The 26,765-nt window shown below is 36.2% G+C and overlaps 1 protein-coding gene across 2 annotated transcripts in view; it reads right to left on the bottom strand.

Moving 5' to 3' along the window:
* rab10 (RAB10, member RAS oncogene family) overlaps positions 1–26,765 on the bottom strand; it is a 36,290-nt gene that overhangs the window by 2,805 nt on the left and 6,720 nt on the right. The window contains exons 2-5 of one of the 2 annotated variants that reach the window (XR_012395457.1): positions 14,239–14,299; positions 7,732–7,870; positions 4,808–4,897; positions 68–2,245 (exon numbers count right to left, since the gene is read on the bottom strand). Coding sequence is in view for 1 of the 2 variants with exons in the window: in NM_001002566.1 (NP_001002566.1) it covers positions 2,144–2,245; positions 4,808–4,897; positions 7,732–7,870; positions 14,239–14,299 (392 nt within the window). In the remaining variant the exon portion in view is untranslated. 2 annotated transcript variants of the gene reach the window in all.

Raw genomic sequence — 26,765 nt, 5'->3', positions numbered from 1 at the left:
CTACCCTGTACTAACATGATGGCTCTATTGACGATTTCTTCCAATAGACAACAACAGGGTAGGCGACATCTAATGTATATATCTATGGGGTGCTTTGAGCACACCTTACCAGGTGAAAGCAGCGCAGGTCGGACAGTTCATCAAGGATATACCGCTGGACCTTATCTCACTATAGTTGTCCAATGTGATATTTAATAAATCTTTTGTTTATCTAACGACTCTTTGGTCTTTTGAATCTATTACTTGTTCTCAGGTAACGTGTTTTGGCTGAGCGCAAAGATAAGCTAATATATTAATTTATGTAACCATGTACATTGATTCTGCACATGTGACTGATTGCTACGTTGTATAAACTTATTGTATGTTATACTTTTATAATGGCCATTATTCATTATTAAAACTGATATTCAGCAAAAGAGACAGGGTGTGTTTCGTATTTTTCAATGATAATGAAAATAGGCAGTAATGTTATAGGCTCCATTTTGATATAAATATGCGTACAGTGAAGATGATGATATTATAAATATGTAGCTACACGACGCCTCAACATTTCTGGTGTCTGTTAATTAGCTAATTCCAAATGAAAATGGGCAGTTCCTTATATCATGTTTTTATTTTATTGTCAAGATAGTGAAACTGAAACAACGTAGCCTGCAGGGTGATTGAGGTTATATAGTAGCCTACACTGCCCCCTTTATAGATATACCCGGGAGTTTGTTTTCCATATCAAACTCGCAAAGTCTGAACCTGAGCAAAGGGTGCAAGACTGAACTTTGTGCACTTAATATTGAGGAAAAAAACTCATATCAGATAGGCGAATGTCTGCAGCCAGGCCTCAGTTTCCCCCCATCCACACTGACACAGAGCCGCAGCGTTTTAAAACGAAATCCACCTCTCCAGAGTTTTTAAAATGTCCTGTTTTCGGGGCTCAAAAACTCTGGGGTAGTGTGGACAGAAGGCGTAACTGTAGCAAAACGTATGCATTTTAAAACTAAAACATTATAGTGTAAACGGGGTCTAAGAGGGGGTGGTTTGCAGCACTAAACTCACACTGCAGGTTAAGTGAGTGCTGCTGTCCGGCTGATGCTCAAAACAGACGGAGTGATGATTTTATAAAGTGTTCATTCTGTTCAGGTGAATCAGCCTATTGACTTTCATTACAAACAAAATAACAACATCTAGATGCAAAGATTGACTTAGTGATATAGAGTCCCGAAGCAATTCCAGGTGAGGCCCTAGCATTGAAACTCAAAACACTCTCTTTGTCTAAAAATGTTTTTCTCTGCAGATTTGTAAATAAACTGCACCAATAAGTAAGCTTATTCATGAAGTGTGTTTATTTGATCTGGAACTGTTAATGAAAAAATGTTCTTGAAAATTTTAAGTTGCATCAGTACCCTAATGTGTCTCCTTTGTCCATTGTTCACACTTTAATCTTCATTAGTTAATGCATTTTAACCTAATTTGACCAAATAATGAACAATACTTGTACAGTTTTTAAAAATAGTTTTACATTTACTAATGCATTATTAAAATCCAAATTCATGCTTGTCAATATTAATAAATGCACCGTGAGTTAACATGAAATATTAATGAACAACTTTATTTCCATTAACTAAGGTTAACTAACATGAACAAATAATCTAATAAATGTATCATGTATTGTTTGGTTGTTTTAATAAATGCATTAACGAACATTAACTTACACAACCTTAGTCAAGTGTTTGTCCATTTGTGATCAAATTGATGAAAACTAAGCCGTATTCCCTCTTTAAGACGGCTTAAATAACTTTATTTTATTTCAATTTTTACTATGAAATTGAAATTTGGAATTAATAAAAATCAAAATCGCTAAGCGGATTTGGAATCGATAAAATTCTAAAGATACTTTACCCTACTCAGGGAATGATACTCATTAGTCCAGAAGAGCATTAACAGAGTTTAAGAGTTCGTTTTTTTAAAAGTCTGCATTTCATTACGTCTATACTGAAAAACAACACACCAGCATTTCCAAACCTAAACAGGGTCATTTTCAGTACGATCCATTTTCAAAGGTTGAATATGCTGAAGATGCCAGGTGTAAATGTAACAAAATTGTTCAATACAAAAAGGCATTTGTGTCAAGGGCACATCTAGAACTCACCTTTTTGAGAATGTCTTCTGCTAACGTGAGGAACGCCTTCTCGATGTTGATGTTGGCTTTTGCACTCGTCTCGAAGAAGCGAATCCCGTGTTCTTTTGCGATCTGAGAATCAAAAAGAACAGTTTATATTTTAGGGCGTTTGCAGGTCTTTAATGGTACGTACAAACCTTTTTATGAATACAACAACATCTCTATATATGCAATATATGAATACTTAGCACACAGTTTTAATTGGATATCTACAAATAATCAACAATCAAAACCAAATCTCTTTGTCAACCAACTAATGTATACAAAGGCCATCTTGACCCACCCATGAGCTGCTTCTCAATTCCAAAAGCAGAGATGAAGAGAACAGACTCATCATCTTGTTGGTCATGTGGAAAATTATCGTAACATCGAAATCGGTTTCAAATCTGTTGTTTGTATTGTGCAATGAATATTTGTTAATCTTTTGCAAGCACACATACATACAAACACATATGTAAACCTTTGATGTCAAAAGTTAAGTGACATATTGACATTTTAGTAGTAAGAAATTTTTGGGATGGTTGGATGGTTGGATGGATGGATAGATGGATAGATGGATAGATGGATAGATGGATAGATGGATAGATAGATAGATAGATAGATAGATAGATAGATAGATAGATAGATAGATAGATAGATAGATAGATAGATAGATAGACAGATAGATAGACAGACAGATAGATAAAATTAAGTCTGTGACACCAAACCAGACATAGTCAAAGGATGCAAAAAAATGTAAGGGCTCCTCACCTTCAATTTGTTTCAAATTTTTTTGTTAAAAAAATCATGACTAAATCCTGAGTCATGAGATTAGTATCGTGAATCAAATCGCGAGTCGTGAATCGCTACATCCCTAGTTGTGCTGCTAGGGATGGGTACCAAACTGTACTTTGTCTGTATTAATGCTACATTGTAAAAGATCGAAGTATCGATAAGCTCTGTCGTTAATGGTTCTGCTATCGGTACTGGAGAATTACTGCTGAATAAACATTATTTACTGTAGCATAATTTTTTTGGCGATATTTGATATTCGTCTGCACAGTTGCCAATCTAATGAGAACAACTCGTGTTTCTGCCGAACGCATCAAGTATAAAAGCCTTCACAGTTCTCGACTGTGCGTGCACTAAGCAGAGGCTTGCGCTAAGCGCACACACATAGCTCGTGACACACACACAGCTTGTAAGCTTGCAGAGTGAACCAAACGTGCTGTATTTCCCGAATGGACAGCGACAATGCCTGTTGTAACAAAAGCAACAAGTTGTTTTCTTGAATAAGCGGAAACGCAAGCAATCTGGCTAAGTGAAAATATCTTTCAAAAGTGCATTAACTGCAATGAAAATTAATGAAAAGTTTTAGACTGCTTAGCTACTAACGCTAACGTTATATCATCCACATCGTTATGCTAGCAGTCGATCACCTAAAATAGTACAAGTTAAATAAACACACATTCGGTTACAATGAAAGCAGTATTTTTTTCTGCAGTAGCCTAAATTAATATTAAACATTAAAAATGCTTTTACATCAGCTGTATTTCAAATATAGCCTATGAATAGCCTAATAATAAACAATGCTTAATAAGAACACAGTTAACTCATTTATGTGAATGTGTTAATGAAATATCATAAACATTATCTACTTTAACTGCATTTTGCAACTCAAAGAGGGTATTTTCAACTGTAGGCAGCGCAATAAACCAAGAAAGATCCCGACTTCTGCTAGAAAAGTCAAACATGTTGATTTTTCTCCAAAAGAATAGTTAAAAACTGAGTAATTTTCCTTCAAACATTTGTACATTCTGTTACAGGAAAAAAATATATTTGTTTTGCAATTATTGGTTTCGTTTTATTGAACATTAAAAACAAAATAATAAAATAAAGTGTTGTTAATTCTGTTCAATTTGTTTTTTTTCAAAAAAAAAAAAAAAAACTACAAAAACTACCGATAAGAGAACTGTTAAACTACCAAACTGATAAGTGGTATCAATAAAAGTAGTAATACTGTTAAAACCTTAATGATACCCATCCCTACATGCCTCATGCATGTCACTTCCAATATGCGCGCAAGAAAAGAACTAACGAACTTGCATCCGCAAAAGACACAGTATGTGAACGTAACCTTGGTTAATAGCCTCAGCCATCGTTAACGCAGTGTGTGTGGGTATTAACCTCGGTGTACAAGCTTGGAACTTTAAAGTAGCGCACAGTTGCCATAACTTTGTTTAGTTACAGCAGTTTGGTTCTGTGCAGAAAGGCAGTGTTGATAAGCCTTTACGATTAATTAGCGATGACAAATTAAAGCACGATTAATGGTGAAATCAGTTATTTGTTGCATCCCTACCATCCCACTTTTTTTTTTTATTTAAATCGCATGATTTGTTTAAACAACATCACCTGGAATTTATTCGGTAATTGGGTTTCCATTGTACTTTATGCACATTTTTCCTTTTTGGGTAAATAGTTTATTCTACTTAAGTGCACGCAAACATCTTTTTATTTGCATTTTCAAAGTTTATCCGCATCTTGGCATTTCCATTAAGAATTTTATATGCGATACTCCAAAATGCAAAGAGTAAAATGGTTGAATGGAAACAGCTACTGAAGAATATATACTGAGAACTGGCCATGGTCTCTCACCTGTTCCCCCTTGGCTTTTGGTACGACACGTTTGTCCTCCATGTCACACTTGTTGCCTAGCAGCATCCTCTCCACATCCTCATTAGCGTGCTGAAACAAATATTAACACGGTTGACACAATGCATTTTCACACAGTGCTTATAAAACCCTTTCAAACGGTGACGTTCAGAATGACAAACCAAATTAAAGCGCTACAGAAGAACAGTTTGGTGATAACGAAACACGCAACCACATTCCTCAGAGAGTCTCATGTTATATGAATTCTGTTGAAATTGCTGACTGTTGAGAAATTCTGCATGATTCACTAGACTGAAATGCAACAGTCAGCAGTTTCACTACACAGCAACATATCTTGTGTTGTTATGGGAGTGGAACTTCAAAAGTCCTGCACCAGCGGTTCTTCACTGGAAAATGGGTCGCAGGTCTGTACTATTTATAATAGTGAAACTAACCATGTGATCCTGCATTGTAGTTAGGCAAGCAGAGTATTAACACTTCCTGTATAATTTTTGCTGATGACAACAGTCGGGTGTCCAAACAAACTGTCGCTTCTCAAAAACATTCATTCATTTTCTTTTCGGCTTAGTTCCTTTATTAATCTAAAGCCGCCACAGCGGAATGAACCGCCAACTTATCCAGCATAAGTTTTAAGCAGCGGATGCCCTTTCGGCTGCAACTCATCTCTGGTAAAATCTCAAAAAAAATGAAGAAAAATATTTGCTTTCAATATGGTTTGGTTTGCGGGTGGCAAGGTGGCTCAGTGGTTAGCACTGTCACATCAGCAAGAAGGTTGCTGGTTCGAATCTCGGCTGGGTCAGTTGGCATTTCTGTGTGGAGTTTAGAAGCCCTCCCTGTGTTGGCGTGGGTTTCCTCTGGGTGCTCCAGTTCCCCCCACAGTCCTAACACATAGGTGAACTGAAAAATTATATTGGCCGTAGTATATGTGTGTGAATGAGTGTGCATGGGTGTTTCCCAGTACTGGCTTGTGACTGGAAGAGCATACACCACGTAAAACATAAGCTGAAATAGTTGGTGGTTCATTCTGCTGTGGTGACCCTGAAAAATAAGAGACTAAGCTGAAGAAAAATGAATGAATCAATGTTTTGGTTTGACCACAACACACAATCAAATACAGTTCGAAAATGTTTCTATTATGTCGATATTAATTTTATTTATTTTTAAAAATTTTAAATACTGTGTATACAACTATAGAAACATTGAGACCTCTAAAAATTGAATTTAGAGTCTTTTCCTAAAATATAAACTATCACAAAAGGTACAATGTTTACAGAAATGTTTTCATTTGTAGACTGTTTTTAAGGTAAAAGAAAAAAAAAATTAAATAAAATAACCCTGATTTTTTCACTACAAAACATTTTTATTCCAATCAATTGCTTTATTTTGGGGGGGGGGGGGGGTGGGGGGGGGGGGGGGGATCCTCAAAACAACTACATAAAAATATATACTATTGGAAGAAATTTAATCGGACCTTTATATAATAAAACAAATATTAACATTTAATCATTCAGCTACTAACACATCCATTCAATCCAGATAAAGCGAGTACGTTTACATGGACATCGATAATCTGATTTTAATACAAATAAGTCAATACTCTGATCAAAAGTCTAAACAGCTATTTTTGATTAATTTAATCAGATTAAAGTCATAATCAAACTAAACAGAAAAGGGATTAAGACATGTGGAGAATAACGATTTTAGTGGCATTATTGAAGTGCAGTACACACATGTAAACACCTTAATATTACCATCGTGTAAGACTTTTGCCGCATTTAGTGACATGATATTCCACACACGCGGCTGTTTGACACTATTCTCTGCACCTATTGAAACAGTAAAGGACCACAGACACATACACCGTGAAATGCAGAGTGTTTTTTTTCTCTCATTCGGCAACTCTCATTCAGCATTGCATCCAATACCTCAGTGTATCACATGGTCATGCATGAAATGTTCCTAAATGAAAGTGAGCGTAGAGCAGCACAGTGGGTAGTGCAATCGCCTCACAGCAAGAAGGTCACTGGTTCGAGCCCTGGCTGGGTAAGTTGGCTTTTGTGTGTGGAGTTTGCATGTTCTCCCAGTGTTTGCATGAGTATCCTCCGGGTGCTTTGGTTTCCCCCACAAGTCCAAAGACATGTGGCATTGGTGAATTGGGTAAGCTAGATTGTCCATAGTGTATGAGTGTGAATGAGTGTGTATGGATGTTTCCCAGTGATGGGTTGCAGCTGGAAGGGCATCCGCTGCGCAAAACATGTGCTGCATAAGTTGGTGGTTCATTCCGCTGTGGTGGCCCCCAGATTAATAAAGGGACTAAGCCAAAAAGAAAATAAATGTATGAAAGTGCCAACTCGCAGTTAAAGCCGAAAAATAAAAAATAAAGCACCCAAAATTACATAAAACTCTGAAGGAAATGTGGATAGTGTGGTGACGCCATGACATTAATCAAATTACGTGCTATAACATGTAAAAAGGGACTATAAAAGGAACATTCAAAAAGGAACTCATTTAAACACCTTAATCATATTATTGTCTTAATCAGATTAATGCAAATAATTTGAATACTGATGTCCATGTAAACATAGTCATTGAGAAAGTGGTCTCTTAATTTTGTCCAAAAGCTGTGTCCAATATAAAAATAGAGCTATTTTATACACAAATTCAATACAACAAATATTTTTATGTTGCTTTAACTTATTTTAATAAGCTAATCAGGTTATACAAGTAATACAAAGTTGAACTTAATATTTTTAGTCTGTTTGATTGATGTAAGTTGAGATAACTAGAAAAGTTTGAACCAACTAAAAAAAATGAAGGCAGCAATAATACATCAATCGTACATCAATACATTAATAGTTAAACACACTATAGTTGTTGGAGGCTGGAGTAAGGTTGTGGAGACTGACCTCATCAATGTTTCTGAGCCATTTGCTGATGTTTTCGAAGCTCTTTGCATTGGTGATGTCATATACGAGCATGATTCCCATTGCCCCTCTGTAGTAAGAGGTAGTGATGGTGTGAAACCGTTCCTGCCCCGCTGTATCCCTGCACAAACACAACCACAATCAAACACTCAAGTCCAACCAAATGAATCACAGAACACAAAGCATCATAATTTAACTTCTGTAAACAACAGCGGCTGACCAAAGATGAACAGTCATTAACGTCCCAATTAGGGTTGTAACGGTATGAATTTTTCACGGTATGATAATCGTCTAAAACAATACCACGGTTTGACGGTTTCGCGGTATACGGTATGTTACAAATGTTACAAAATAATAGAACAGTGAAGCAAATTTGACTTTTTCCAAATAATATATTTTTAGTTACTATAAACAACACCACTTACAATGAACAAATAAAAATAAGAAAATAATAAATAATGTGTCAAAGTCCAAAGTCCAAAATAAACATGGTGCAAATCCTCAGTAAAAAATAGATATAAATATTTACTATACTATAAATAGTTACATAACGAAACTAGATTCAATATGGAACATCCTTAGGTTTTATGTGCCAGCATGGATATGGTTGTCTATGGATTTGGATATGGTTGTCTGCAATGCAGACAAACAGCTGCATCTTCATTTGCGTCTTTTGAAAACAGCAAGAGCAGCAGTTCGTCTTTGCTGTGTCACTGTTTTGTCATGTTTCTGTGCTGCTGTGCATGCAAAAGTACTTAGTATGAGAATTATTTCATGCAAAACTTTTTTTTTTTTGCGTTTTATTTAGCCGCGCATAAATGTATGCCTTTCTCTCATTCCGTGTTGTTCAAAAAGCTTGGTCCACAAACAAAAGCGAAACCTATGATTATTGGTTGTGATATAGCGAGTTTGAACCAATCTGGGCATGGAGGAGGGACAATGCATCAATGTATCATGTCTGATTTGTCCGGAGACACAGTGACGAGCGTTTCTTTGTCAAATCAGCGTTGTCAAATGTTGATGACGTAACCGCACTGATTCCGGAGCCTCTGAAAGTCTGTTATGTGATACAGCACTGGAAAGCTGAGATTCTCTTCTTTATGCCAATCTTTGAATTGTGTGAATCGGATCAGCGGATCAAAAGTTATTAAACATTTAAGAGCAATACTTATTTTTAGCCGCGGGCGGCTGTCTCTGTCTTTAAGGGTTAAAACCGTTGATATGCAATTGTTCATGGTATGATAATCGTACACGTTCAAATCGTGGTAAACCGTCATACCGGTATATTGTTACAACCCTAGTCCCAATGGACTTTGTTCACATTTCCAGGTTTCTCAGTAGCAGAAGTCCTCATAGTTGGGTAAACTTAGAGAGTACAACAAATGATTTTTTATAATCCCATTTGCTGAAATAATACAAGAAAAACTCCATGATGGTGTTATCAAGACTTTCAGAAAAAGGAAAACAATAGTGTGAGACTGATAAGGGCAGCCAGAAGAGAGAACACTGTCAAATTTAATGTCCTGTCCCTATAGACGCTGCATTAGAAACATCTGCATTGAAACTAGGGATGCTCATTTCGGTTAATTTTGCTAACCGACAACCGCTGCTCATTAATTGGTTATTAACGGTTAACTGGTCAGATTACTATTAATTTTATATTAAACAAATTAACGTGTCTATTTTGTGACCGACACATTAAATATTGCATTTTAAAATACTGACTTATTTTTATATGCTAGCATATTAATAATAGAACAATACAACAGAGCATTTTCACGCACATTCAGTGTTTAGCACAGAAGAACACTGACTGATTATTTTTAATAACCGGCAAAGGCTGTTTTTTTTCCAATCATATTTTTGTCTTCCGTCAAATAAAATAGCAGACTTCCTCAAATTGCCCGCTCCACGGAAAATATGCATTTATTTAATGCCCCGCTTGTATTATTATAATCACGAAATCTTTTTATATTTTTAATAGAAATCATTATTTTAAAGATTATGTCTTGCTATATGGTTTCCTCTCTCTCCATCGCGGCTCAAGTGCGCGCGCTGCGTGATGAAAAGACAACAACACGCGCGCATATGTTGACTTTTTGTAAACAGTTTTGTTGTTTAAATATGATCTTGCATTAATGTGCATACATGCTTTATAAGCTGTAAAATAGAAGGTAAAGCCTATTTGTTGCGTTTATGATGCAGATTCAGGTCAACATCAGCACTTTTTTTGGCATCAACACGTCTGTTTCAAACAGCAATATTCTTCTTCCATTTTGCTTCTTTGGCAAATGTGTCTGTAGGCATGGGCTATACGTTATCGTCCCGCAAAGTTAAATATGTCTTGCAGTAAAACAAGTGGCCGACCACAGCTAACGTGCTTTTTTCATTCCAAAATGCGAGGCGCACCTCACTGCCTTTATGTTGACAAGGAAAAAGGAAGAAAAGAAGCGCGGCCCTCTTATGAAACGACTGAATCAGCTGGGTATCGATTGTGCAAATGTGTTGCTGTATATGTTGTTAAAATTGTAATATTTAATAATATTGTGATATCCAGGATTTGTAAATTCATACAGCTCTGGATAACTTAAAACATTGATTAGACCTTCAGAGCGGCATTAATGCGTCCTGAAGTAAAGCGAAGCGGCTATAAACTCCAGCAAGATAGAGTGATTATATGCAGAGTCATACTTTATCTATAAATAAAGTAAAACTATAGAAACTGTGTTCATCTTAACTGAAAGCTTCTGCGTGTTTGCTGGCCTCACGCATCGCGCACCTGTCAGTCAGTCAGTCAGTCAGCACGTAGCCCCAAAGTATTAAACAGATAGCGCACAGCACTATACGGTTACAAAAGAGTTTGCGCTGTTATAATCCCCTTAACTTTTAATACGTTTTGATGCAATTAGAATCCGCTATTAAAAACATCAACAACAATAACTGAATGTTTTGAATGGGTAATGTAGCCGTGGTGGGATGCATTTTGGTCCCCGCCATGGAAGAATGAATGTAGCGGAAACCATGCTCTTTAAAAGTTCTCTGTAGTTGCCTTGACAACACAAACTGCTGCTCTGGGATGAGCCGCGTGCAAAAGATGCCCCTCTTAACGCAAAGGCGCATTCAATCGGCCCCTTATGCAACCAAACTAAAAATATATAAAATAATAATTTTAATCGTTTAACTGATAGTATTAATCGGTTACAAACACACCCTTTCGGTTAACGGTTAATCGATTATTTTGAGCATCTCTAATTGAAACATTAGAAAATTTGTTCTGTTTTTGTAAGTTGATGCAAAGATGATATAATACATTCATAAATACATCAAAAAAAGTACAAAAGGTTTTTTTTATTAGAATATTGTCCTGTGACAAGTCTATGTGTCCATAGACAAAGAAATGGTATGATGTACAAAATCAGGCTAAAACTAAATTTGTAAGACGCTCAAAGTATCTTTCCAGAATTGTTTGCTTTGACTGCCATATAAACTTCCATTGGTCCACAGGAAATACATAATCGATAGGTGTGGCTATGATTTTAGGTGTGGCTACGTTTTTAGACACTATCAATAAATCAGTTCCTCTGTTCATTCGTCAAGGTCAGATGTGTGTGACCAAAAAAAAAAAAAAACGCAATGGAGTTGCCTTATTTAATAAACTGACCTGTAATTCTAAGTGAAAACAACACCTGGACTGTTAATTGATGTGCAGTACTGTGTAATACTGTGGAAAAAACACTGGAGGCTTTAATGGGGAACAAATTTTGGACAAAAAAATTGTAAAAATGTCAAAACGAATATTTAGGTTCTTTTCCTTTTATATTTGCAAAGAACTGTGTCCTAAATCTACCGTCACAATGACTCCTACATTTCTGTACCACCCAACTTTCAGCCATTTTACTAGGAAGAATAATAAAAAGATAAATTTTCTTTTGCTGTCGTCACTTCAAAAACGGCAACACATTCCTGGCCACAAGCCAAAAATATGAGGAACATCATTTTCCCAGTAGATGCTGACATTTTTTGGATGATAACTTTGAAAACAAGCTTTGTTTTTTTTTTTTTTTGCTTTTTTTCTGGAGAAAGTCTGATTTGTTTTATTGTGGCCAGAATAAAAGCAGATTTAAATATTTAGAAACTTGTTTTAAGGTCAATATTATTGGCCCCCTTAAACAATATATATTTTGATTGTCTGCAGAAGAAACTGTTATACAATGACTTGCCTAATTACCCTAATTAAGCCTTTGAATCACACTTTGAATCTGAATACTAGTATCTTGAAAAATATCTAGTAAAATATAATGTGCAGTCATCATAGCAAAGATAAAAGAAATCAGTTATTAGAAATGAGTTATTAAAACTATTATGTTTAGAAATGTGTTGAAAAAAATCTTCTTTCCATTAAACAGAAATTGGGGGGAAAGGGCGACTTTTAGAAGGGCTAATAATTCTGGCTTCAACTGTATATGTACAGTTATTTTCTTCCATGCAAATAAAAGGGAAATAAATACAATAAAATAAAAATATAAAACAAATTGTGCTTTAAGCATCTTCACTGTAATAAAAACACTTTAGCTACAAAAATCCTTCAGTCAAGAGCAGTGAGGGATTTTCTCCTTATGTCGTTTGATTAATGATAAAAACAGGCGGCAGCTATTGTGCGCGGTCACTTTAATGGTTTCTCTTTCACATGTCTTTGAATTCTCAACTCGTATGTTTATTACACAAATAAGGGTTAATATGAATAATCACTAAACACCATGTTTTAACACCTATTTGACCATTAAAGCAATCACATTAAGATAACTTTAGATGCGTGTGCTCTGCTCGAGCGCACAGTGTGTAAATGAAAAGGAATGCTGACCGGCCGCATGCTGTTTGTGTGCGTTCGCGTTTTTTTTTTATTGCATCTTTTTATTAATATTTTAACTATTAATCACAAAACTCATTGAAACGCACCAACAGACAATGCCCATTTTAACAATGCAAAGCTAAAGAAAAAAATTCATTAATTAATAAACAGAATACGTACATAAATCAATAATAAATATACAATAAATAAATAATAGCATAATAGCAATGATAAAAATAAGAAAATATATAAACAAACAAAATAATAAAATTTAAGGATAAAATAATAATGAAATAAAATACATAAATTCAATTATGACATACCATAAATTAAAATGCAGCTTAAAGAAACATCAATAAGGTCTATGAAAAGCAGTCCAGACTTGATGAAAAGCCTCAGTGGACATATGAATGACACAGGTAGGAAATTCTAAGGGAATCATTTTCCTAATATTATTTTGCCACCCTTTCAAGGATGGGGGTTTGTCACTGACCCAGATTATCTGTATATTTTTCCTGGCAGCGAAGGCTAAAATGTCAAATAAATGATTAGTGAATTTGTCAGGCTAACGTCCAACCGGGAGACCTAACATTAAAGATAGTGGATCCAACCGTCTCATTCGCGCTTTTAAAAACATAAATGATTGGAATGTACATCAATAAATGGTGCGCATCCCGTGCTGCAAACATTACATTACAGCACATGCTTTCAGTCAATTTTAACGTGAAACTGAGCTTTGCAGAGCAACAAATGTGTACAACTGGAAAAGGGGGCGGTATATGATGCAATAATCATTTATCTTGATTAATGGTTTTTCATAATCGTTAGAAGCTGAAATCAAAATTGAAACCGGATTTTCGATTAATTGCACAGCCCTAGTGGTAATATTGTATTGCGTGTTTAAAATACTACACAATTTAAATACATTTAATTTAAGGTTGCACACCAGCGAAAAATAGTGACAATGCAAGATGTTTTTCAGCGACTTTAAATAAACCCATTAAAATGACTTACTCTAAAATAACTCTATTTGTAAAGAGTGATTCATTTTAGACAAAAGTTGGTTATAACTTGGTGAAAGCAAAATAATACTACATTATTCTGCAAGCCCCAAGATAAATAATTAACAAGCTGTAAACAAACCAAAGAGGCATTTTACAAGTACTGCATTCCTACTTCAAAATTTCACATTTGGTTCAGTGTGTTACTTGCTGTTGCTGTTGCTTTCAAAGTAAACTATACAAGAAATTCATTAACATTATTGTACTGTAAAACACAAAAAGCAAATACTTAAATTTATTTTAGAATTTCTGCAATCGAGCTTTTATTTCAATTTTGCTGCAAGCTTTCAAGCGCTGCAGGTAAATATAAAAAGAAAATGACTAATGCCAATCTTTAATCTGAAACCCGTAGGGTATACAAATCATTAAACTGCTGTCGGCATGATTTGTCAATTCCGATATTGTTTTTATTTTGATAGATTGCATTCAATATATAAATGTACTAATGATTTGCAAGAACTGAATGAAATGACATGAGTAAAAATAATACATTTAAAAATCTAAAATAAAATATAACAGTTTGTGTTCAATGTGCTTTCTGAATATAAAACCTGTGCAAAAAACAAGCGCAGTACTTACCATATCTGTAGCTTTATCTTCTTTCCTTGCAATTCAACTGTTTTGATCTTAAAATCGATTCCTAAAAAGACAAAATAGAAAAAAGTAATTGAAAAAATTGCATTCACAACCCATTGCACTTCTGTAATCATAGCTGAAACAGAATATTTACTGAAAAAAGTAGGATAAAGCCTGGTTTATACTTCTGCGTCAAGTGACCGGCGTAACCCACAGCGTATGCAACGCCCATAGCTGTGCATTTATACTTCTGCGCGCTGTTTCTGTTGGTCTGCATTAACACTCCCGAAACGCTAGTGGGCAGTGAGGTGTTAATGTTCCTCTGTGTTGAGTTTCTTCGCTGCTGTTTTGCTTTTCCTAAACACTTACTGAATGTACAAGTGGCTCAAATTTGTTCATTTTGAGGCAGGAACCGGCGGACGTGCAACAACTTTAACTATGAGGTAAACACAAAACAAAACTTACAATCTGGAGCTCCTTCACGGGACTCTACACTTGTAAACAATTGTTTCATTGGGCTAGCACTGCTCGCGCGGCTCTCGGTCCCGCCCAGACTCATCAGCGCTACCAAGCCGACCAATCACAGAGCTTGCGCTACGCGTTGTTGCGACGTGTAGTTAAATTTTTTGAGAGGTGCACGTCAGTGACGCCGACAGCCACGGCGAAGGGCTATGCGTCAACGCCGTAGCATACGCCAACGTTTGACGCAGAAGTATAAATCAGCCTTAAAGCCTTTTTTATACTTCTGCGTAGAGTGATCGGCGTGACCCATGGCGCATATAATGCGTGTAGCCGTGCATTTATTTCTGTGTTGCTCTTATGGGCCGGTATAAGTTTGTGACGGTATGATAACCTTGGATAAAAATATCACGATTGCATGTTTACTGCTCTAAAATAAGTTCTTTTTGAATGTCTTGGTAAAAAAAACAAAAAAAAAACACATTTTTTAATATATTTTTTTAAATTTACAATTCACATTTATAATATTTTGGAACAGTAAAGATGTCAGGCTAAATAATTAAAATAAATTATTAACTTCAGCTAGCTACCTTAGTTTAAAAAAACAGATTTATTTTCAACACATAAAAAAAAATCATAACAAAATATACCTTAGAAACGGTATAACAGAAAATGTTTGCGGTTTTAAAACCTTGACTTTTTAAACTGCGGTAAACCTTGAAACCAGTTATCATCCCATGCCTATTTGCTCTGCAATAACACTTCACAAAACTTGACTTTTATTTCAAACTGATATTTTGTTTTCAATATCCAAAGTGAACTATCTGCAGCTGCTTTCAATAGTATGGCAATAAACAGCCCCTTTCACACAGTGATACCGTAAATATCCGGAAAATTACCATGACAACTTTACCGGTAAATTCAAAAAAGTGCTGTTCACAGTAAGGTTATTATAGCTAACAAAAAACTAAAACTAAAATCTAAAATAACTGTCGATAACTGAAATAAAAATAAAAACGAGTTTTTTCTTTTTAACTAGAACTGAAACTGTATTGTGCACATACAAGACTAACAGAAACAAACTACATTTTTAGCAAAAACCTCCTTCTTTTTCCTATTTGTAAATGTATTTAATACATAATCTTACTGTAAGCCGTTTAGAAGAAAATTTTTCTCCTCCAGTCAGTCCTCGCTGTTGCTCCCGCGACAAAAACATCGAGTGGACATGACAGCAGCACGGTGACAGCATTGCAGGCACTTAAAACTATTACTTTAAGACAGTTGTGCCCAATAAAGGGTTTTAATTCTGTATCGTTATCATGAACGAATCTTTTTAACCAGATCTTCAAAGTAAACTGGTTGAACTAGTTCACCAAAATGAACTGAAACATTCGAAAAGTTTTGAGTTTCCAGTAAACACTTATCCAAAAACTACTTACTTTTTAACAAGCCTAATAACCCCCTAAATAATCCAATATATACTCTCATTCGGTTATTAGAACAGTAACTTTTTCAGATTACGTGATGTTTTAACTGACTGAAATTATTGCTGAATACATAATTTTGGTATGTTGAGTCCTAAACATCACCGTTAAATATCTGCACTTCCCATCACTACTGTGTATCTAATCTCAGAGCAACCTTGCACACATATTATACTTAAGGCTGCTGTCTTGTGGGCTGTGCATTTCAATTTGAGGATGAGTATGTTATTGGTAGATGATAGTGTTCATGTATTCTCTAAATACAGGTTTAAAAAATTGTATGGCTGAGTTTTTATTATACACTATTTATTCTATTGATTTTGAATCTTGCACCTAAGAAATATCCTTATTTAGAAAAAAACTAAAACTAATACTGAAACTAATACAAATTAAACTAAAAAAAAAATTCATTTCAAAATATAGAAACTAATAAAAACTTGTAAATCTGCCTCTAAAAACTAATTAAAACTAACTGAATTTGAAAACAAAAAGTCAAAACGAAATAGAAACTAAAACTAATGAAAAATCTGAAACTATTATAACCATGGTTCACAGTGACAAGGACGTTTCAGAATTTTTCAGGAAAGACTATTCAAACATCCATTCTAAATCACCGGTAAATTCTGACATCATTAATCAAAAAAAAGAGCTCTAAATGGTTGCGATTGTATTTGTAAACATAAAGGGAGTGACGTGGTTGATGGTTTCATTTTTATTTAAAACTTTAGCATTCATGTAGCTGCTTTTGTTCCAGAGACAAAAAACAATAGCAAAACATAAGTAAATCGCTACCATTTAAAGGCAGAAATGCTAACCGCAGCTAAAAACAGCTTTGTTTACACATTTGACTACATTATGATGATATGAAGAAACACTTTTGCATGTTGAGACGTACATTTGAGTGTGTGCTGCAGTTTGCAAGATACTTTTTAAAATGAAAGTTTAGCAGTCAAGGAGAGGATGCAAAACTGAACTTTGTGTAGGTTACTTAATATTGAGAAAAATCCGTAACCAGATTAGTCAGGGCCCGAAATTAACCCTTTTTTTTTTTTGGTAGCATCGGTGCAAAAATTTTAAAAATGTAGGCGCACCAGACAAAATTTAGTCGCACCCATCAAAAATTATGATTACTACATGTTTTATATAAACAGATTTATTGCATTTGAAATCAAAATAAATCTGCCAGTGTTGTTTTTATTCTCTCTGATCCAGACCTTTACGTCTTCGTGGCTGTAGCTCCTAGTTATTGGAACTGAGTGATTAACAACTGATATTAATCAATCCATTCGCATTCTGTTCTAGCGTAGTGGGCCAATAAGAAGTAGGGCTGGAGGATTTTATCGATTCTGCGATATAAATCGATTTTTTTTTCCAAAGAAAGTATAGATTTTTTAGCCGCGAGTATCGATACATACGTCCCCTTCAAATCCCCCGTGTTGTTTACCCCCGTTCGCGTTGCAGGAAGAGCGATTTGGTCAGCCAGCCACTAGTGTTGCGGTAGAGCAAGTTACCTGTACTAACTTTACACAGACGCAGATGTCTACCTCTTCCTGTTTACCAAAGAAGAGCGTGGATATTCAGAGAATGGCACCTGCCTGCTTAAAAGCAGATGTGTGGGAGCATTTTGGTTTTAAAAAAAGAAGGAAAGCAACAACTTAGATAAAAGCATCATGCTTTGTAAGCTATGTGGCACTAACGTTAAATATTCCGGCAATACCACAAATTTACGAGCGCACTTAAAACATCACCACCCGGACAAGTTAATGCTTACGGAGGACCCAAAGCAGCAGCGGCCGCGTGACCCAAAACAAACTACTCTGGACATCGATGGCGGTTGTTCCCACAAGTTTCCATCTGCCTCACCAAGGTTGCAGAAAATTACAGAATCCATTGCCTACTATATTTGTTCTTAGTGACTTAAAATTATTTGATGTTTTGGAGAAGCCATGGTACTACTATGTTTACTTTCATGGCAGCTAGACTTGCTACCTCATGTTTTTTGTCAAGCTAAAAAGATGTCAAAGGCACTGTTCAGAACAGGCCACTTGCACTTCAACTTTCCATTGTTAATTGCAAAATGCAATGTTGCACTTTATTTACTTTTCAAAGGCTTGTAAGCTACAGTTTGCACTGTTTCAATAAATGGAACAAATTTTCTCATCACATCTTTAATTTTGTCCAGCATTTATTTTGCAAGCTGTCTGATGTTTAAGTTTATTTCAATTGATTAAATCCAATTTAATTAAACACTTCCAAGATGTCACTACAATCACTTTGTCTCTTTTCAATCTATCAGAAAATGATGTAAGCGTATCGAATGATATAGAATCGTATCGAATTATATCGAATCGTATCGAATCGTATCGTTGGCTAAATATCCTGATATATATCTTATCGTGAGCTGAATATCGTGTATAGTATTGTGAGATTAGTGTATCGCTACAGCCCTAATAAGAAGAGCACGAAGGCGGGGCAAGCATTGCTGGCTTTGTTTACTGCAGCAAGTTGACATGTCAACAGTTTTAAACCATTCCTGAGCGCTGCGTTTGGTGTTTTTAGGTGCATAGATGCTCAGCGCATGAATGCCCCCTAATTCCAGGCATTTGGTGAACATTCTGCGGTGAAAACTGGTCGCAAGACATCAATTTTAGGCAGTCGCACAAATGCTCCCAAAATATAAATTAAATAAATTTTTAGCGCCAAAACGGTCGCAATTTCGAGCCCTGGGGTAAATGTCTGCACCCACGCCTCCGTTTTTAGATGTCTCAAATGGCCTCTCCAGCATTTTCAAAAAGCTCCATTTTTGGCGGTCAAAAACCTCCTTGTAGTTCGGATAGATGGCATAACCAAAGCAAAACGTATGCGTTTTAAAACTAAAACACATGAGCGTAAACGGGGTCTAAAGTAATGAGTTCTTTCCAAATAGAGCTATTCAAGCTAACAAGGGAAATGACATTCATATCGTACAATATATCAATGAAGAAAAACAAATAAATACATTTTTTAAAATCACAATTTTTCCAATATCCTGTAGCTCTAAGGTCTATTTTACACTAAATCTTCAGCAAATACACTAGCTAATTATAATTTTTTAATTAATGCCTTGATCCAAAGGCTGAATGTTCATTATTCACTGTAAAAATGTAGGATGTTTAATCATAATTTGTTGAAAGATCTTTTCAAGAACCTGATATTGTGAATATTTGGCTCCAAGGCTTTTAGCGTGGGAGACTCTTCCAAATGCAAAATATCACCAAGCACTCACTGCAACAGAAATCAACACTCTTTATACAAAAAAAATGCACATTTCTAACATTTTAAAATCAAAAACATGCTATTTTTTAAGAGACACCTTCAACTGAAAGCAGCGTGATGATGAAGGTCGAGAGATCTCTAGCGTTTAGAGGAAACACTAGCAGCGTGTGTTGTTGAGACTAGCACTGACCATCACGGACAGACAGACAGAATGGAAAGGTTCATCTGTAAAACCGCTGAGAGTTTAATGACTCAATTGCACAGTAAAAGCATTCAGACAGAACTCACACTGGAAAATGTCCTGAATCACTGGTAAAACCAGTGTTTGTCTCTGATGCACAAAAGCTTCAGTTAAGATGTTTCCAGAGAGACTTGGACAAGTAACTCCCAGAACAATCCATCAACCATGAGCAATGTACCAGAGAACTAAACTACCGAAATCCATCAAAGCCACCTCAGCAAACTTGATCACCCAAAATGTAACCAAAACATGCTAGAAACCACACAGTAAACATCTAAACCACTCAACACCTCAAAAACTGCCTAGTAACAAACTGAATCAATTGAGATGCCAGACAAACCGCACAGTAAAGACCCAAGTATACTTTGGTTAATGCACTTGCGCAGTCGAACATACAGCCTTTGTATAGACAAATTACCGGTTTGTAAACATTAAAGAGCCCATATTATACATGAAATAGGGTCATATCTTGGTTGTAAGGGTCTCCAACAACAGTCTAATATGCATGCAAGGTCAAAAAACACTTTCATGGTCTTATAATCTGCATTTATTTTTACCTAATTATCCCAGCGACTCCTGTATGAATCGTCCAGTGATTCATTTGTTCCCAAACCCCTCCTTAGCGCGAAGCTAATCTGCGCTGATTGGACCGATGACAGTCTGTCGCGATTGGTCGACTGCCTTCAGTCAGAGAGTGAAATGGCCAATAGCTAATCAGCAATTTAAAAAGTAATCACAGTTCATACACGCTAGATAGTGTAGGCGTGGATTTTAGCTGCCACACACACACAAACACACACACACACCTCCGGACGAGAACGCTCCCGCTTCCGCCCGCACCCGCCAGGTTTTAGCCTTAGAACCCGCCCCGTATTCTGCCCGCCGCGCCCGATCCCGCTAAAGAGCGGGGGAGAACAAAACCGAAAATCTATATAAACACACACACAGCACCAAGCATAAAGCTCTCGCTCTCTCTCTCGCTCTCTCTCTCTCTCTCTCTCTCTCTCTCTCTCTCTCTCTCTCTCTCTCTCTCTCTCTCTCTCTCTCTCTCTCTCTCTCTCTCTCTCTCTCTCTCTCATACGCGCGCGTGCGCACTAACACACAAGCACCAAGCAGACACATCTTTCTCTTTCTCAGGCAGCCCGCTCCCGTCCCAAATCAAACCCGTTACCGACCGCTCCGGCGATTTATTCGGAAATTTATTCCCGCGCCGCAGAAATCTGGCGCGGGGACAGCCGCGGGTATGCACACCTCTAACGTTACCACGGAGCTCCATAAACAAAGCAGCACGCGTCACGTTTTTAACGTGACTTTGCACGCGATAAGAGAATATAGCCAGTTAACCTGATACAGTACACTCGGTTACAAGTAACAAATCACAACTAAATACATTTGCAAGCTAGAGTCAACGAGGCAACAACTTTAACCGCACGTACTTACACTTGAGAAATGGAAGAAACCCATCCTGATGTCCATCAGTAAGTTACTGATCCTTCCTTTAACAAACGCAGATGAAGTATTCTTTGTAGCATGTAGCTTCCAGAAGTTTCCAGTAGTTTCCAACTGCTTGGCTATAATGCTGAGGTTTCATCTTTGGGTAGAGACTCAATATATCCATCTGCAATGTGACTTCAATCGACCGGCATGTTTGTGTGCGTGTGTTTGTGGGTGTGTGTGTGTGTGTGTGTCTGGGTTACTGCGTCAGAGGGCGGGGCCTCAGGTTTGAAATCTCCCGGGTTTGCGCGTGCACGTGAAAAACTTTGTTTCGTTCGTACGTCATGGCGAAACACCTAATGAGTCGATATCAAGGCGACTCGTTTGAAGCACTATGAATCGACTCTTTTATAGATGAATCAACAGTTTTAAACACTGTATTCTTACAGATTTAAGCCTTAGCTGGATACTTCACTTCACTTAGAGCTGTGTTACACACTACATGGAGGGGAATTTTCAAAAACCCATAATATGGGCTCTTTAAGGATGTGAGCTCAGAGAAGTTGCAGAAAAAAAACTGGAGCGCTAGCATTTACAGTGAGGGAATGACATCCGATGCGGCACAGAGTTTGTTAGAGCTAAGTTATATTGATTACATATTATATATATTATTTACATAATGCTTTCAGCGTATTATAACAGCTTCTCACTCAGTGATAAGCACAGTTATTCGGCAAAATTAACGTTAAAGTGAGCGGCGTTTGTCTGAGAGGTCCATTTGCGATAGCACCCTCCCAATGGATATTGGATAAGAGGAAATGGCCAAGCATCCAGCCTGAAATTTACAACTACCCCACTGAAACTCCAAGTGATTTTACAAGAGAGAAGTTCAAGGCCTACAAGTCTTTGGATGCCAACAATTTTGTTCTGTGTGGTCGTGTGCAAGATATAATGTTCCATGATTACCAGATTTAAAACTTTGCAGTGCTAAAAACAGAGTTCCTGCCTAGGTAAAGACTAGGAAAGAACACAGAGCTATACAACGCCTGGGTAATCATCAACAAGCACAACAACTGCATTCTGACAGCAAACTGCACCTGTACGGCAGGGTATATGAACTTACATTTTTACATTTAATTCTAAGCATTCAGTGTCCGCAGTTTAATTCACAATATTTAACTGTTTTTGCTGAAATCATTGCCCCAATCAAAAACAAGTAATGCGTAAGATTCAGCATAGCGTGAACTTACCTGATATGAAATGTGAACTGAGTCAAGCATTTTTTAATTAGTTCTTCACTCCATTCAGCTCTTCTAATGTCTATTAGCCAAAGACATCTTTGGTTGGCATTTAAAGCAGTGTAGCGTATGGTGAAATGCAAGTTTTCTACTTTTGGACTTTCGATTTTGGCATCCTACCGCACAACAGGACATGTTTGCTATTGCAACCGGTCTTTTGTTGCAACCGTTATGCGTGGTTAGAACCTGTGTGACGTAGGTTGGTAATTCCCTTATACATTACATGTTAAAGTGGCTATGCTATGGCTCTCCAATTAATCCAAATACAATTAACGAACAATTACCTACGAAAAGTCACTAATCAACATGAAATTATTATTGCGTACATCCTTCAAGCAGTCTGCATTTATTCAACCGCAAAGCTCAGATTTACAAGAAATTTTGTAAAATCATGTACATTTTTATGTTAAATAAGAAAACCAGGTCTTACAGTGAAGATATTTAAAGCACAGTTTAATTAGTTTATTTTTAATCTGTTGTATTTTTTTTATTATTCTTTTCCATATTTTGAGAACTTTTTGTAAACTTTGTCCCATTCTGCTTCGGCATTGAGAATCGTGCAATTTCATGATCTTTGAAATGTCCAGACGTGATAACAACCTTATTTGAAGGGAGAAAAAACTATATATAATATGCATGTCAAAGAATTTTTGGTAATATGGCTTGATTATCATTTTAAATAATCACGATTACAATTTTGATCAAAATAATTGTGATCATGATCACAATAGAGCGAAACATATGTGCTAGATTGAATCTTGTCCAGCACATTTTCTCCAAAAAGGTTTGGTGAATGACAAATATGTCTTTATACTCACTTGAACATAGGTCTATTCGTGCCAGTCTGTCAGATAGAAATTAGTTAAAACGCCCATGGACATAATCGCGATCTACATATAACAGGCTTTCATGTATCCTGCAACATGCAATGTCAAGAAGGCGATTTCATAAGGTAAGGTAATCTGTGAACACTTGATTATGCAATGCGTGGATGCATCTCACAGCACAAAGCATAACTTAACATTTAAATGTCCATGCTTAATCAGTCATCGATTAAGGTCTATCGATTCAAGTGTTTTTAACAATCAATAGATCAAGTAATCGTTAGCATCCCAAAATAAAATATATTGTCTTAATTTCACCATATATTCACCATTAAAAGCATAGTTTATCCAAAACTGAAAATTATGTCACCATTAGCTCACCTTTTACTAGTTTCGAACCGGTTTCACAGTTTTTTACTGATGTTGAACAATAATATACAATAACTTAGGGTTATTATGCAATATACAATCGGGTAATGTCATTAGTTGTTAAACTTGAACAGTAAATGCTGAAAAATAATTAAGATTCTTTTTAGAGTTGGGGGATGTTGATTAATTGTGGAACATCGTGATGGACGATGGCATCGTCATCATAGGAAGTGGTGAATTAATTATTTATAAATAATTAATTAATTTACAACTAATTAATTATTTGTAGCCTACTGTTTCCACAACCTGACACACATGGTCTTTATTTTACCTATAACCAAATCATAAATAAATAAAGATAAGTTACACACAAATTACCTCCTGTCAACCACTTTTTCAGCAGGACTCTGGTATGAATAAGCAGAGTGATCTGCATGGTTATAATGGCGTCAACAAACTTCATGGTTTCCGCTACATTCATTTTTCCATGGCGGGGCGCCACGCCAAAATTGATCCCGCCACAGCTACATTACAGCTTCTCATTCAAAACTTTTTTTTTTTTTTGCATACTCGTTACATAAACGCACTAAATCGCACTCAGCAGCGTTTGTTTGAGAGCGCACAAGATCTGTGCCGCCACAACTGGAAAAAATCACTTTGGAAACACAGTGGAAACACTGAACTTGGTAAAAAAGGTGCCCAACCAACAGTATCTGAGGTTTTCGCTAAACTTACTAAGTACAAACGTGAATGCGAAAGATTGAAGCAGTGTACTGATGCTGTGACTCGTTACCTGATAGATTCAAAAGACCGAAAAGTCGTTAGATGGAGACTTAAGATTAACTAAATATCACGTTTAACAACTATAGTGAGCGTGATCAAGCGGTACATTCTACAAAGAGATTAGTACAAGCACAAAGAGATTAGCATGCTGAATTGTATTTAAAATTAATAGATATAAAGATGTCATATATTGTGATAATTATCAATATCGACTGATGTAAAAAAAATTTATTGTGATAATTTTTTTTTGCCATTTCGCCCAGCCAGAACTAAATGTAAATGTATCTTTTTCAAATGAATCAAGCAGCACTCGCATCTGACATCACACATATAACTACATGCTGTACTACTCTCTCAGTACTCGTATGCCAAACTATAGAACATTGACAAACATTTCTGGCACCAATTCATGTTACATCAAGTTACTTCATAACATGTAGAGAAATGTACTAATCTATTTAGCAGTAATGCTAAGCAGAACTCTCTCTCTCTCACACACACACAGCTGCACTATGGGTGGGAGCCGCTTTTGAAATGATACACAAACGAGCAGCCAAAGTCTGAGTCACTCTCACACAATACACACAAACCACCACAGAGACACAAAGAGCATAAAAAGAGCAAACTTTGCTGATGTGAACGAACATGAGAATATAAATACAGATGAACAACACACACACTCATGGTTTAACCTCTGGAAACAAGTCAAAGGACTTTTGACTGGACTCTCTCTCGCTTTCTCACACACACAGCTGTCAGGTACTTTAAGCTATAAGAGTATTAAGTTTGAGCCACAATAATGCCACAAACACCCTTTTAAAGGAACAATTATCACCCTCATCATTAAATAAAATACACATTTTCAAGAATTTCCTATCTACCCAGTTTTAAATAATGCAAGTTAATGAGGACTACATCAACAAAGTATATAAACACCCATTTTAAGTGATACAAGAGCGACTAAATGATTCTTAGGAGTACTGTCTGGCCTACAGTGGATTGTAAAGCCCTTCAAAAAATTTAAAAACTTGGGTTATACAAGTTCTTAAAACAAATGACAAGGAAGGCTTCCTGACAAGCAGCCAATCAGACCCCTTCCCGTGAGCCTCTGCAGCTGTGGGGCCCCCTCAAGAGTCAAGACTGAAGCTCCACCCAAGTGAGCCAAGATCCTGTCAATCAAAGGGAGAGAATGCACTACTGCCAGACTTAAATAGGGAAAGACAGAAAATGCCTTGTAAAGTGTCTTTCAGAGCCCTCAGAAGTTTATACGAGAATAAATCAAGCGTTTAATAGTGCAAATATGGTCAAGGTGTGTGTTTGTGTTTAAGCGTGTAAGGTTATCTTTCTCTTGGGACTGAAGGGAGTTTCCGGTGAATATTTTAGGGCTCTGGAACGCCAGTAAGACGATGAGAGAATTACACTTAAAGTCAGCATGAAATATCTTATATTATTTTTATAACACTGATAGTATGTTGAACGAAAACCCCAAGGCAGGACTATTTCTTTTCTGAAGAAATCACTTTTTTTTATATATAACGGATTGCAAAAAAATATTTATTGGGAATAACGGCTTGTTTCAACTGAGTGGAACGGTTTGGTTTGGTTTGGTATGCTTGTATGGCTGTTTCCACTGTTAAAGGGTACCTAAAAGCAAACCATACCATTCAAGGTATACCGCTGTTTGGAAAAGTCAAGGTTTTGAAACAGTCAAAATTTTCTGCAATAATGTTCCTAATGTCTCAGGAAAATTTTTTTATTTACAGTTTTTTTTTTTTTTAGGACAATAGTATCTCCAGCAGAAAACATCTCTAAAGATGCCGTTTTAAATTGAGCCATGTTTAACTACTATCATCACCTTTTGGAGTATTATGAACTAGGAATAATATAAATTCTTATTAACATAGGTCACATGTGCTGGTGAAGATTACAGACACAGATGAGAGGTTTGCACTGATTGTGGGCTATGTTGTGTGTTGTTTTTGATTTTCATTATTTAGCCTGACATGTTTACTGTTTCAAAATATTTTAAATGTTTCCCAAATTAAAATGTATTGAGTACAAAGGCAAAAACGTTTTGTTTTTTAGGCAGACATTTAAAAAGAATGTGTTTTAGAGCAGTAATCTCAATACTGTAATACCGTGAAATTTATATCCAAGGTTATCACACTGTTAAACTTATACCAGCCCATGCCTACATACTGTACCACTTTTTGGGTATCGTTTGCAAAGAGTACCTAGCAAGAAAAAAGGGTAGCTGAACGCTATTGGTTTACAGAAATACGTCACTAGCAGAAGCAGGAGAATGAAAAGCAAGGAACCACTATTTTTAAAAACACAGCCGAGACATTACATTGTAATAATATATACATATAATAACAAGCCA

Source organism: Danio rerio, chromosome 20 (assembly GCF_049306965.1).
Source record: "Danio rerio strain Tuebingen ecotype United States chromosome 20, GRCz12tu, whole genome shotgun sequence".
Taxonomy (NCBI): Eukaryota; Metazoa; Chordata; class Actinopteri; order Cypriniformes; family Danionidae; genus Danio; species Danio rerio.
Note: the sequence above shows the minus strand (reverse complement) of the source record. Positions and strands in the feature narration are given on the sequence as shown.